The sequence below is a fragment of the Leucoraja erinacea genome, chromosome 28, assembly GCF_028641065.1.
Source record: "Leucoraja erinacea ecotype New England chromosome 28, Leri_hhj_1, whole genome shotgun sequence".
NCBI classification, from domain to species: Eukaryota; Metazoa; Chordata; class Chondrichthyes; order Rajiformes; family Rajidae; genus Leucoraja; species Leucoraja erinaceus.
Window position 1 is genome coordinate 3,348,721 of NC_073404.1, and position 14,322 is coordinate 3,363,042.

A 14,322-nucleotide genomic window follows, 5' to 3' on the forward strand; every position below is an offset into this window, starting at 1 on the left:
ATGGAATATGTTTTATTTTGAACAAAGTTTATTTTGGGTAAAATGTAAAAAAACTACATGCAAAAGCCTGAAAATCTGGTGCAAAAAAAGAAAGTGTTGGAAAAAGTAAGTTGTCTGACCCACTGAGTTGGGGAGTGGGGAAAGCCTGGCCAAAGATCCTATAGAGGCTGGCCCCCTGTCACGTGATCCCGCTGGTTGGCTTCACGAGACGTCACGCGTCACGTGCCGGGGGGAGGAAGGAGGAGGAGGAGGAGGCGAGGGGCCAAGTCCTCCTCCGTCCCAGGGTGCCTCGGGCTGACGATGGCCGCCACCATGGAGGAGGAAGAGCTGGAGTTTGTGGATGAGCTGGAGGGCGTCCTGCACCTGGCGCCCGAGGTGCAGCAGGCGATTGAGCAGGTGCGAGGTAGACCGGGGCTGGGGCCGGGGGCAAGGTCGCGGGGAGACAGCAGGGGGGTTGTTTGCAGCCTGGTGACAGGTGTCGGGGAGCCGCGGTTACCCTGGCAACCCCGGCCGGGCCAGGGTCGGGCCCGCACTACCAGCACCCCTGGACACAACAGCAACCAGCACTAGGCACCTAAACAGAGAGAGACTATGCAGTTAACTTAAAAGGAGAGAGAAATAATGCAGTCAGCCTACACAGAGAGAGAGGGAGTGAGCAAAAACAAATCCCTCAAAGGAGAAACAGTGCGTTTCTCCTGTCCCTGTCTCTCTTGAGGCTTTCTCCTCCATCACAATCTCTCTGAAGAATGGTCCCAACCCAAAATGCCATATATTACCAGCTTCTCCAGTAATGCTTCCTGACCTGCTGAATTATTCCACCACTTGGTGTCTATTTTCCCCCACCTCTCACTTGTCCTGCCCCCATCTATTATTATTGCAGTTTTTTTAAGCGTGCAGTTGACCTAAAGAGAGAGGGAACATTTCCAGCCCCCACCTCTCTTCCAGCTTTCTCCCCCAACTGCAACTGCTCCCCTCTGAGGAGGTCAGAGCCGGTGATGGACTGGCCAGTGATCACAACGTTTTGCAGTCTTTTCCGATCCTGGACGTTCAAGTTGCTGAACCAGGCCACGATGCCTCTCTACTCTGCACCTGTTGAAGTTCAAGAGAATCCTCTTTGACATACTGACTCTCCATAATCTTCTCAGGAAGTAGAAGCATTGACGTGCTTCATTTATAATTACATCAGTGTGCTGGGTCCAGGAAAGATCTTCGGAAGTATGCACTCCCAGGAACTTGAAGTTTTTGACTCTCTCCACCATCGTTGACATAAACAGGATTGTGGGTCCTCATACGTTCTCTTCCAAAGTCCCACAATCAGTTCATTGCCATGTTGTTGTGCTGGCACCATTTGGTTAATCGGTCAATCTAACTTCTGTTCGCTGACTCATCGCCACCTGTAATTCGTCCAACAACGGTGGTGTCGTCGGCGAACTTGAAGATGGAGTTCGCACTATATCCGGCTACACAGTCATGTGTATCGAGTAAATAGAGCAGGGGGCAGAGGACGCAGCCTTGAGGCGCTCCCGTACTGATTGTTAATGAGGAAGAAGTATGAGGAATTTCTGTCAATTCGAACAGACTGTGGCCTGTGGTTGAGGAAGTCGAGGATCCAGTTGCAGAGGGATGCGCAGAGACCCAGTTCCGTGAGCTTGGTAACCAGCTTGGAAGGGATGATGGTATTGAATGCCGAGCTGTAGTCTACAAATAACAGCCTGACAAAAGTGTTTTAATTGTCCAAATGGTCCAGTGTGGAGTGGATAGCCAGTGAGATCGCATCCTCCGTTGACCTGTTGTGACAGTAGGCAAACTGTAGTGGGTCGAGGTTCTTGCTGAGGTAGGAGTTGATATCCACCATAACCTACCTCTCAAAGCACTTCATCACCACAGACATTAGTGCCACTGGTCGATAGTCATTGAGGCACATCACCTTACTCTTCTTCGGCACCGGTATTATTGATGCCCTCTTAAAGCAGGTGGGAACCTCGGACCTCAGTAATGAGAGGTTGAAAATGTCTGCAAAAACCCAGCCAGGTGGTCTGCACAGGTTTTGAGAACTCCACCGGGTATACCGTCAGGTCCAGGCGCTTTCCGAGGATTCACCCCCCCCCCCTCTGAAAGATCTTTTGACGTCGGCCTCTGTGACTATGATACCATCAGGGCGCACGGGGCCTCGGGAAGGCACATCAGTGTTCTTCCTTTCAAAGTGTGCGTAGAACACATTGAGCTCGTCAGGGAGTGATGCTTCGCTGTCGCTTTAGCTGCCTCCTGGTTTTGCCTCGTAGGAGGTGGTGGCATTCAAACCCTGCCACAGTTGCCGAACATCTGCCCCATCCTCCGGCTTTGAGTGGAAGTCCCTTTTAGCCTTTTTGATGGCCTTGTCAAGGTTGTATCTGGACTTCTTATAAATCTCTGCGTCACCAGACCCGAATGCCAGGAATCTGGTCCTCAGAAGAATATGGTCCTCCCCGGGGAGAACGTACAAACTCCATACAGACGGCACCTGTAGTCAGGTTCGAACCTGGTCTCTGGCGCTGTGAGGCAGCAACTCTACCGCTGTGCCACTGTGCTGCCCTAAATGCAACATTTTTGTACATTACACCAAGGAATTTAATGGAACATTGCCAACATACTACTCCGTTTTATACTATGCCGATTGGATTCTGGTCCCTTGGAACTTTTGATGATGGTATTCAGAATGATCCCAACTCGAAACATCACCATGTTCTACACAGTGATGTTGCCTGACCTGCTGAGTTACTCCAGCACTTTGTGTCTATTTTCCAGATATGTATTGTCATGGGAAACCGTGCCACACTCATTTGGATGCCACACAACATTCAGTTGAAATTGGCTTTTGATTTTTTAATTTATGTATGTACATATATGTTATGTATATGTGATATGTGTATATGTATGTATATATGTACATGTATATGTATGTATGTGTGCATGTATTTATGTATATATGTATGTAGATATATATAATTTTCCTTTTATTTATTCATTTTCATCTTTTCTTTTCTTCTGTTTTTTAATCGTTCAAAATAAAAAGAAATATATCAGTTTTGAGCATTGAGTGTGATTTGAGTAGGTGAGCGTTCAATAGTTGGGTGCAACTTAAGTGGAATAGCCTGGCCCAGTCATGGAATGTGGAGTATGCATTCTCCTTCAGTGAGAGTTATGATATCTATTTACCTCTCGTTCTTACCTTGCCCCTCTCGGTAGAAGCCATATGGATATTCCTTACCTATCTTCACTGTGTATTACTGATTTAGAGAGGTGCCACATAATTGGGGTGTTCTAATCTTTAGTGGATGCAGTCAGATCTTTTCTCTGTATCAGTTGTAAAATATACTGCATCCAACCTTGGGAAGATTCACAGCACCGGAGACGCGAGTTTGATCCTGACCTCGGTCGCTGTCCGTGTGGAGTTTGCACGTTCTCTCTGTGACCGCATGGGTTTCCTCCGGGTGCTCCGGTTTCCTCCCGCGTTCCTAAGACGTGCGGGCTTGTAGGTTAATTGGCCCTCTGTAAATTGCTCCACGTGTGCAGGTAGTGGATGATGAAGTCGATGGTTGCTGTGGGCTGAAGTGTCAGTTTACAGGCTGCAGCTGCAACGAAACTTAAAAAAAATAAAGCCTAGGTGACAAAATATATACAAGGAGTGAAAAAAGGCGCAAAGTGCTGGAATAAATCAGTAGGACAGGCAACACCTCTGAAGAACATGGATAGGTGGCGTTTTGGGTTGGGAGTGATTGTAATAGGGGGCAAAGAGCTGGAAGAGAGGTGAGAGCAAGGCAAAGCCTGGCAAGTGATAGGTGGCAACATGTGAGGAGCTTTTTTTTGGACAGGTAGATGGGTGGAAAAAGGCCAGTGACGAAAAGAAAAAAGTATGAGATAAGAAGATATGTGAAATGCGAAGGCAGAGAAAGGAATATGGGTGGGAGGGAATTAAATTCTGTTGGGTAGCGCACAACCCAATGGTATGAATATTGAATTCTCCAATTTTAGGTACACAAACTCCTCCCCCCTTGTGTTTTTCCTCCTTTTCCTTCCCTGCGCACACCCATTACTTTCTTTTCCCTCTCAGCTACCACCCCCCCCCCCCCCCTCCCCATTCCATCCATTCCATCCTCTGGCTTCACATTTCACACCTCTTCTATCCTTATCTCACATTTTTTGTCTTTTCATCTCCAGCCTTTGTCCAACCATCTGCCTCCCCTGCATCCACTTATCATTTACCAGCCTTTGTCCCGCCACCACCTCTCTTTGAACTTTCTCCACCCTGCTACAATTGGCCTGAAGAAAGGTCCTGACCAGAAACGTTGTCTGTCTATGTTCTCCAGAGATGCTGCCTGATCTGCTGAGCTCCTCCAGCACTTTGCGTCTTCATGGGTAAACCAACATCTGCAGTTCCGTATGTCAACATCACCAAGGATTAACTGAGTGCGGGAAGAGATTTGAATTTAGTTTAAGATGCAAGCCCTTCGGCCCACTCAACTGACCAGCAATCCACCCGTACACGAGCACTATCCTACACGCAAGGGACAATTTTCAATTTTTACCAAAGGCCATTAACATTTACGTCTTTGGTGGGTGGGAGAAAATCAGAGCACCCAGAGAAAACCCATGCGGTCACGGGGAGAACGTACAAACTCCGTATAGACAGCACCCGTAGTCGAGTGAGTGTCTGGTGATGTGAGGCAGCAACTCTACCACAGCGGCACTGTGCCGTCCCTGACAAATTCTTGAATTCATCCTTTAAGTGAAGATGTTGCCCCTCCTCCCACCCCCTCAGGTTCCCATTGAATCTTTACTCTCTCACAAACCTATGCCATCTAGTTATTGATTCCCCTTGCCTTGGTAAGTGAAGAACGCCTTCACCCCATTTATTTCCCCTCGTGATTTTATGCACATCTATAAAATCATCCCTCAGCCTCCTGCACTCCAAGGAATAAAGTTGTAGCCTGCTAAACTTTAGCCCTTTAGCTCAGGCTCTCAAGTCCAAGCAATATCTTTGTACATCTTCTCTGTTCTCCGTCTCAAGAAGGGTTTCGGCCCAAAACGTTGCCCATTTCCTTCACTCCATAGATGCTGCTGCACCTGCTGAGTTTCTCCAGCACTTTTGTCTACCTTTGATTTTCCAGCATCTGCAGTTCTTTCTTAAACAAATTCTCTGTTCTCTTTCCAGCTTACTGACATCCTTCCTATAGCATGGTGATAAAGACAGTATATGATTAAAATCGAGCCATCCATAGTGTACAGATAAAGGGAATAACATAAATAACGTTTAGTGCCGACTGTTCGTCTGTTTTGCAGGCTCTGATGGGGTTGTTAGTGCAGATGAAGTGCCTGACTGAATATTTTCTTTCAATCACACAGGTGTTCCCCAGCCAGGATCCCTTGGACAGGGCTGACTTCAATGCAGTGGAATACATCAATGCACTCTTCCCAACTGAACAGGTACAACAGCTCAAACGTAGTGGTACCTTTACAACATATGTTAATTTTCTACGTTTGTTCTTCCAAATGCTGTTGAATTTATTCCGGTGTCCTAAAACCCCTGGTTTGCCACTTCCTGCCATTGATGTTATGTGGAGTGTATTTCATTCTCATGTCAATCTTTTAACCTTTTGCAAAAACACAGAACAAAGTGTTAGATTACTAGGAGGTCTACACTCGAAAGCGTTCAGAGTCCTGAATTGATATCTGTGACATGTATTAAAAATTTAGATTCATTAGACATTCTTCCCCTCTGTTTAGACTTCAGACTTTAGAGATAGTATGGAAACAGGGCCTTTGGCCCACCGACTCCGCACTGACTCATACACTAGCATTATCCCACACACTCGGGACTATTTACAATTTTACCGAAGCCAATTAACCCACAAACGTGTACTTCTTTGGAGCATGGGAGGAAACCGGAGCATCCGGAGAAAACCCATACGGTCACAGGGAGAACGGACAATCTCCGTACAGATAGCCCCTGTAGTCAGGATCGTACCCGGGTCTCTGGCTTTGTAAGGCAGCACCACTACCACTGTGCCATTGTGCCACCCTATTATCAGGCCTCTTTCCATAAGTTAATGTACTGTCCAATTCACCCCATTGCGGACATTGGACTTTGTCTCTGGAACTGATACACTACAATGCTGAGAATTAAATTCTGCACTCTGTAACTCCCGTTTTGCTCTACCTATTGAGCTTGAGTTTGACTTGATTGTATTAATGGAAAATATTATCTGATGTGATTGGATGGTATGCAAAACAAAGCTTTCCACTGTACCTCAGTACAATAATAAACCTAAACCTCGTTCACTCTTCACCCAGTTTATATCAATTGTTTCTGAACATTTCTGAGCGATGCAATAAATTGAATTACATCGACTTTGTAGAATAAGCTTCAAATGTGAAGTTTATGAAATGTTGAATTGCTGACATCTCAAACAAGGAAAAATGCCATTGTGAAATTTACCATCACTTCTATTGTTCAGGTGCACAACCTTTTATCCGAAAGCCTTGGGACCAGACACTTTTCGTAATTCGGAATTTTTCGGCTTTCGGAATGGAAGATTTTTAGCGTAGATTTTAATGGCTAGCTCAGTGGTAGAGTGCTCGGCTCATATCCGCAAGGTCGCGAGTTTGCGCCTCGATCCCGGCAGTTACTCGATCGCGAGTTTGAGTCTTCAATGTAGTTTTTTCTTGCAGAATAGGAGAGAATAGGGAAGGTTAGGCTGGGATCATTCTCTGCGAGATGATCTTAGTGCGGGAGACAAGTGTAGGAGAGGTGTACTGACTGTGTGGGCAGAACTTTGGAAGTGATTGCCCACCATTCTCAAAAGCCGCTGTGTCTCCCTGTCCCTGGGATAGCAGGGGGCGATCAGACAGCACAATACCCCCCTCCCCCTCCAACTCCAGAGGAATCCGCTCCCCGATGGGCCGCTACGGCGACGTGGCAGTTCGCCCACAGCCCGAGCTGCGCCACCCCAAGAACAAGACGTACCTTGCACACCATCAGCTTCTGCCCCTACGGGGAGCGTGTTCCTCTGGAGTTGGAGCGGGGCTGGGCTGGAGTTTCTGATCTGGGATCTCCATGCTTGCAGTGGGCCTGGGGGTTGGTGTCCCGATGAGTGGGCGCAGCTCGGGCTCTGGGCGAACTGTCACTTGTCGCCGTAGCAGCCAATCGGGGAGCGGCTTCTGGTGGTCCTGACGTCTCCTGTCCAGGGGGGTGGTCCTCAGCTCCTGTCCTGGGGGGTGGCCGGAGACATCAGGACCAAAAGGAACCCGCTCCCCGATGGGCCGCTACAGCGACAAGTGGCAGTTCGCCCACAGCCCGAGCTGCGCCCCCTCATCCGCAACCCGGGTTCCTCTGGAGTTGGGAAGGGGCTGGGCTAGAGTTGCTGCTGGCTGTGAATCTCTGGGATCTCCGTGCTTGCAGTCGGTGTCCCGTTGGTCCTGACGTCTCCGGTCACCCCCCTGGACAGGAGCTGATACTGGGAACTGTACCGCCCTTGCCCCCTCCCTCTGCAACTGCAAACAACCCCACTCTCCTGCTCACCTGCAAGGGCGGTACAGTTCCCAGACTCAGCTCCTGTACAGGGGGATGGCCGGAGACATCGCAGCCCGAGCTGCGCCCCCTCATCCGCAACCCTAAGAACAAGACGTACCTTGCACACCATCAGCTTGTGTCCCTACGGGGAGCGTGTTCCTCTGGAGTTGGAACGGGGCTGGGCTGCTGCTGGCTGTGGGTCTCTGGGATCTCCGTGCTTGCAGTGGGCCTGGGGGACGGTGTCCCGTTGGTCCTGACGTCTCCGGTGACTGGCACTGACCTGCTGGCATCGCCGACGTGAAGACAGTGCAAAGCCCCTGCGCCGGTGCAATGGGCGGGGAGCTGGAGAGGGGAGGGAAGGGGTCACACACATGGCCGGGAAGCAGAGGGGTGTAGGTGGGGTGAAACTGAAGGGAGCGACAATCTGCTGCTGCCTGCCCGCTGAGTTAAAAAGTTCCCACGCAAAACTCACGATACACTGTGTATCGTGAGTCTACCGTGGGAACTTTTTAACTCAGCTTGCAGGCAGCAGCAGATTGTCAATTATTAACCCTCCCGCGCAATATACCCTCACCTTCTCTTTTATGAATGGGGATTTAGTTCCCCTTTCTTCGAGGACCGACCGGAGGTTCCGCTGTCACCTCTGCGGGCCGCCCTCGGTGAACGTCTTCAAGGACCTTTCTTCAAGGACCGAAAAAATGTCCGCTATTCGGAGCTTTTCGTTATTTGGAATTTCGGATAAAAGGTTGTGCACCTGTATCTTTAATCCCTGAAATGGCATTAAGGAATTGTAAGGAAATAAATTAAAACCAATCTTTCTTGCAAGAATAGGAATGTGGGAACAACCCTTCTCACTCAAAAGCCTTCCTTGTTGTATCTGGTGAAGTATGTAAAAATGTGTAGGAAAGAACTGCAGATGCTGGTTTACACCGAAAAGAGACATAAAATGCTGGAGTAACTCAGCGGGCCAGGCAGCATCTCTGGAGAAAAGGAATAGATGACGTTTCTGGACGTGACGCTTCTTCAGATTGAGAGTCATAGGAGAGTGAAACTAGAGATATGAAAAGGCACAATGAGCAAATGAATGTGAGTCTGGGTTAAAATGTGGCCATGGAGCCGCAGAGCAGGAGGATCACAAAGGGGGTGCAGCAAGGGAGGGTGTCGGACTATACTGGACTTTATCTTGCACTAAACGTTATTCCCTTAATCATGTATCTGTACACTACGGATGGTTCGATTTTAATCATATATTGTCTTTCTGCTGACTGGTTAGCACGCAACAAAAGCTTTTCACTGTAACTCTGAACACGTGACAATAAACTAAACTAAATAAGATTTTTTGAAACTGCGAGAAGAATCTTTTGTCAGTAGGCAATGAAAGAGCACAGGTCTAGTGACTGATATAGAGCTGCACTGGTGTAGAGAAAATGCAGAACATAGAAACATAGGTGTAGGAGTAGGCCATTCGGCCCTTCGAGCCAGCACCGCCATTCAATATGATCATGGCTGATCATCCAAAATCAGTACCCTGTTTCTGCTTTTTCTCCATATCCCTTGATTCCTTTAGTGGTAAGAGCTAACTCTAACTCTCTCTTGAAAACATCCAGTGAATTGGCCTCCGCTGCCTTCTGTGGCAGAGAATTCCACAGATTCACAACTCTCTGGGTGAATTTTTTTTTCCTCATCTCAGTCCTACATGGCCTATCCCTTATTCTTAAACTGTGACCCCTGGTTCTGAACTACCCCAGCATCGGGACCATTTTTCCTGCATCTAGCCTGTCCAATCCTTTAAGAATTTTATATGTTTCTGTAAGATTCCCTCTCATCCTTCTACATTCCAGTGAATACAAGCCCAGTCGACCCATTCTTTCATCATATGTTAGTCCTGCCATCCCGGGAATTAACCTGGTGAACTTGCGCTGCAATCCCTCAATAATGTCCTTCCTCAAATTAGGAGACCAAAATTGCACACAATACTCCAGGTGCGGTCTCACCAGGGCCCTGTACAACTGCAGTAGGACCTCCTTGCTCCTTAACTCAAATCCTCTCGCAGTGAAGGCCAACATGCCATTAGCTTTCTTCACTGCCTGCTGTACCTGCATGCTTACTTTCAGTGACTGATGTACAAGCACACCCAGGTCTCGTTGCACCTCCCCTTTTCCTAATCTGACACCATTCAGATTATTGCCTTCCTGTTCTTGCCACCAAAGTGGATAACCTCACATTTGTCTTTGAGACTCTTGAAAGGCGCCCATAAATAAAATTTATTATTATAATTATTATTTACCCACATTATTTATACTGCATCTGCCATGCATCTGCCCACTCACCCAACCTATCCAAGTCACCCTGCAGCCTCATAACATCCTCATCGCAGCTCAGTGTCACCCAGCTTTGTGTCATCCGCAAACTTGGAGATGTTACATTTAATTCCCTCGTCTAAATCGTTGATATATATTGTAAATAACTGGGGTCCCAGCACCGAGCCTTGAGGCACCCCGCTAGTAACTGCCTGCCATTCTGAAAAGGACCCGTTAATTCCTACTCTTTGCTTCCTGGCTGCCAACCAGTTTTCTATCCATGTCAATACCCTACCCCCAATACCATGTTCTCTGATTTTGCAGACTAATATCTTGTGTGGGACTTTGTCAAAGGCTTTTTGAAAGTCCAGATACACCTTAATGAAAGAACTAGAGTTGCTTCTTGCTTTATACCCATGGTGTTGTTGATGCAATGGGGAGACTGTCTATTCAGTTACTTGCAAGGGAAACCGAGAACTCAACCGGGAGAGAATCTGAAGAACTTGGTTATCGTTCTGTTGTGTTATTACCATTTCATGAATCTGAGATTGTTTTTGCTTATTAAGTTTACGTTTCTTGCGCTATGATCCAGTAATCTTCTCTCTATTGCTATGAATATTGGATAGATGTTGAAATACATTTTAAAAGGCTCAGTTAATAATTTTTCTGAATAAATGCCCTAAAGGCAACTCGGGTTCACGGCTGGTGGAGCTGCTGGCTCTCAGCGTCTGAAACCCAGGTTTGTCCCTGAACTCACAAGCTGCCTGTGTGGAGTTTGCGCGTTCTCCCTGTGACCCCGTGGGTTTCCTCTGGGCGCTGTAGTTTCCTCCCATATCCCAAACACGTGCGGCTTTGTAGGTTGATTGACCTCCGTAAAATTGTCTCTAAAGTGTGTAGGAAGTGGGCTAGCATAGAACTAGTATTGACGGGTGATTGAAGACCGAAGGGCCTGTTTCCATGCTGTATGTCTAAACTAAGTTACTCAATAAATTAGACCATGGTTGAATGAATTGATTGAACCTGTTTGAGGAGTTAACTTTGTTCTACTCCACTAGGAGTCACTGTTTTACTCGCTGTAGCCTTTCATAGATTAACATTCTCATTATCCTTCCTCTCTCCCTTAGTCTTTGGCCAACATTGACGAAGTTGTAACCAAAATAAGACTAAAAATAAGGTGAGTGACTTCAACTGTTTAATACTCGTTACTTCCAATGTGTTTCTATGGTGTAGAATCAATATGCGTATATGACAAAAATCTCTCCACTTCAATTCTATGTGATGCATTTACCTTTGAACTGGTCTTAATGTGATAAAGGTGTATGCACTCGGAGGCTGCGCTTCCATGCACTCACATTTTTATTTAAAGCCCTCGAGCTTCCGCTCCTCTTTAAAACTTTTATTCCTCAATATTCCCTTTGTAGTTCATTATTTAATATTCTTATGAAGAGCTTGGCAGGTTTTTCTACATTGAAGGCAATGCAAAAAGGAAGAGGAGGAGCCCGAGGGCTGAGGGAGAACTGAGAAGGGGAGGAGACAGCAAGGGCTACCGGAAATTGGAGAAGTCGATGTTTATGCCGCTAGGGTGCAAACTGCCCAAGCGGAATATGAGATGCTACACTTGTCGCTTTACCTCCCCCCTCGACTCCATTTAAGGACCCAAGCAGTCGTTCCAGGTGCGACAGAGGTTCACCTGCATCTCCTCCAACCTCATCTATTGCATCCGCTGCTCTCGATGTCAGCTGATCTACATCGGTGAGATCAATAGTCAATAGTCTATTTAATTGTCATTTGGACCCCTGGAGGTCCAAATGAAATGCCGTTTCTGCAGCCATACATTACACACAAATAGACCCCAGACACAACATAATTTACATTTTACATAAACACCCATCACATAGCTGTGATGGAAGGCCAAAAAAAACTTATCTCTCCACTGCACTCTCCCCCCCCCCCCGATGTCAGAGTCAAAGTCAAAGCCCCCGGCTGGCGATGGCGATTGTCCCGCGGCCATTAAAGCCACGCCGGGTGGTGCGAGGTCGCACACCGGGTCTTGATGTTGGAGCCCCCGGCGTGCGCTCGCAGAGTCCCGCGGCCATTCTAAGCCGCGCGGGGCAGTGATGTTAGGCCCTGCTCCAGGAGCTCTTCAACCCCGCAGCTCGGGCGGGAGAAGTCGCCGTTGCAGGAGCCCTGAAAAGCGGTCTCCCTCCAGGGACCCGCGGGCTCCCGGTGCCGCCGTCCACAGACCTGTCGTTGGAGCCTCCGCATCAGCAGCAGCAGCGGCAGCAGCAGCAGCAGCGGCAGCGCTCCTCCACCGCTCCACCCGCTCCGTTCTCGGCCAGCTCCGCGACGGCGAGGTGAGTCGGCACCTGAGTCCCCGGCTTCTTCTGTTGGAGGCCGCTCCTCGTTGCAGCCTCAACGACAACTGAGACCCGACGAGAAAAGGTCGGGTCTCCAGTGCAGGGAGAGATTTAAAAGTGTCCCCCTCCCTCCCACACCACCCCCACCCCCCCACACACACACCCCAACATAAAATAACAAAACTACATATAAACATAGACAAAAAATAATAAAAACGCGGACAGGCTGCAGAGGCCGCTGCTGACCAGAGTCGCGCCGCCTACCGGACCTTGGCTTGGTGATCGCTTCGCCCAACACCTCTGCTCGGTCCGCATTAACCAACGTGATCTTCCTGTGGCTCAGCACTCAACTCCCCCTTGCATTCCGAATCTGACCTTTCTGGACTGGGCCTCCTCCATGGACAGAGTGAGCACCACCGGAAATTGGAGGAGCAGCACCTCATATTCCGCTTGGGCAGTTTGCACCCTAGCAGCATAAACATTGACTTCTCCAATTTCCAGTAGCCCTTGCTGTCTCCTCCCCTTCTCAGTTCTCCCTCAGCCCTCAGGCTCCTCCTCTTCCTTTCTCCTTTCTTCTCTTCTTCCCCCCCACCCTACATCAGTCTGAAGAAGGGTTTTGGCCCGAAACGTTGCCTATTTCCTTCGCTCCATAGATGCTGCTGCACCTGCTGCGTTTCTCCAGCAATTTTGTCCACCTTCGATTTTCCAGCATCTGCAGTTCCTTCTTAAACAAATGCAGGTTACAGGTCCACCAATGTTCCGGCACCTCCTTTGATCTAGACAAAATTATGAGCGTACGCTGATAGTACCTCCCTCAACTACATCCCCAGGCAGATCGTTTCATATACCCACCATATTTGGGGAAAGCATTACCCCTCAGATTCCTATTAAACCCCCCCTCACTTTAAACCTATGTCCTCTGGTTCTCTATTCCCCTACTCTGGGTAAAAGACTGTGCATTCACCCTATCTATTCCTCTCGTGATCTTGTGTACCTCTAAGATCATCTGCCATTACAGATCATTCTCTGTGTAGAAAAAGTTGCCCCTTGGGTTCCCATTAAATCTTCCTCCTATCATCCTAAACCTATGGTCTTTGATTTTTGATTCCCCCACTCTGGGGGGAAAAATACTCTCTGCACTCACCATATCTATTCCCCTCATGATTTTACACACCTCTATAAGATCATTCCAGGTTCCTGCATTTGAAGGAATGCAGTCCTAGCCTGCACAATCTTTTGCTATAACACAGGTCCTCGAATCCTGGCAATATATTCTGTAACATCCACATTGCTCCAGATATTGTATTTAAATGTGATTTCATTGCATTTCTATATACTATTATCTGATCTGATTGGTTGGCATGCAAATCAAACCTTTCACTGTACCTCAGTACATACGATGATAATAAACCTAAACATCCTTGCAACTCAGGTCCCCGAGTCCTGGCATCCTTGCAAATCATCTCTGCACCCTTTCCAGCTTAATGGCATCTTTCCTACAGCAGGGTGAGCACAACTGAACACCATACTCCAAGTGCCGCCTCTCCAATTTCTTGTACAACCATAACATAATGTCCCAACTTCTATAGATCCAAAATGCGGGAGTAACTCAGCGGGCCAAGCAGCATCTCTGGCGAGAAGGAATGGGTGATGTTTTGGGTCAAGATTTTCTCAGACTGGAGTCAGTGGAAAGGGAAACGAGACATATAGACAGTGATATAGAGAGATACAGAAAGATATGTGAAAAAAGTAACGATAATAAAGGAAACGGGCCATTGTTAGCTGTTTGCTAGGTGAGAACGAGAAGCTGGTGCTACTTGTGTGGGGGAGGGATGGAGAGAGAGAGAGAGAGAATGCAGGGGTTACTTGAAGTTAGAGAAATTAATATTCATACCATTGGGTTGTAAGCTGCCCAAGCAAAATATGAGATGCTGTTCCTCCAATTTGCATTTAGTGTCACTGACAATGGAGGAGGCCTAGGACAGAAAGGTCAGTGTGGGAATGGGAGAGGGAATTAAAGTGTTTGGCAACCGGGAGATCAGGTTGGTCCAGGCGGACTGAAGGGAGATATTCAGTGAAACGATCGGCCAACGTCTATGCTCTATTTCCGGACTGA

At 47.8% G+C, this 14,322-nt stretch overlaps 1 protein-coding gene across 1 annotated transcript in view; it reads left to right on the forward strand.

Annotated features, from left to right (window-relative positions):
• Positions 1-259: 259 nt before the first annotated feature.
• vps53 (VPS53 subunit of GARP complex) overlaps positions 260-14,322 on the forward strand; it is a 338,695-nt gene continuing 324,632 nt past the window's right edge. Inside the window, exons 1-3 of the mRNA XM_055657535.1 lie at positions 260-396; positions 5,383-5,463; positions 10,974-11,023. Of these exons, the coding sequence (XP_055513510.1) occupies positions 301-396; positions 5,383-5,463; positions 10,974-11,023 (227 nt within the window). The 5' untranslated portion in view covers positions 260-300. The remainder of the gene's footprint in view (positions 397-5,382; positions 5,464-10,973; positions 11,024-14,322) is intronic.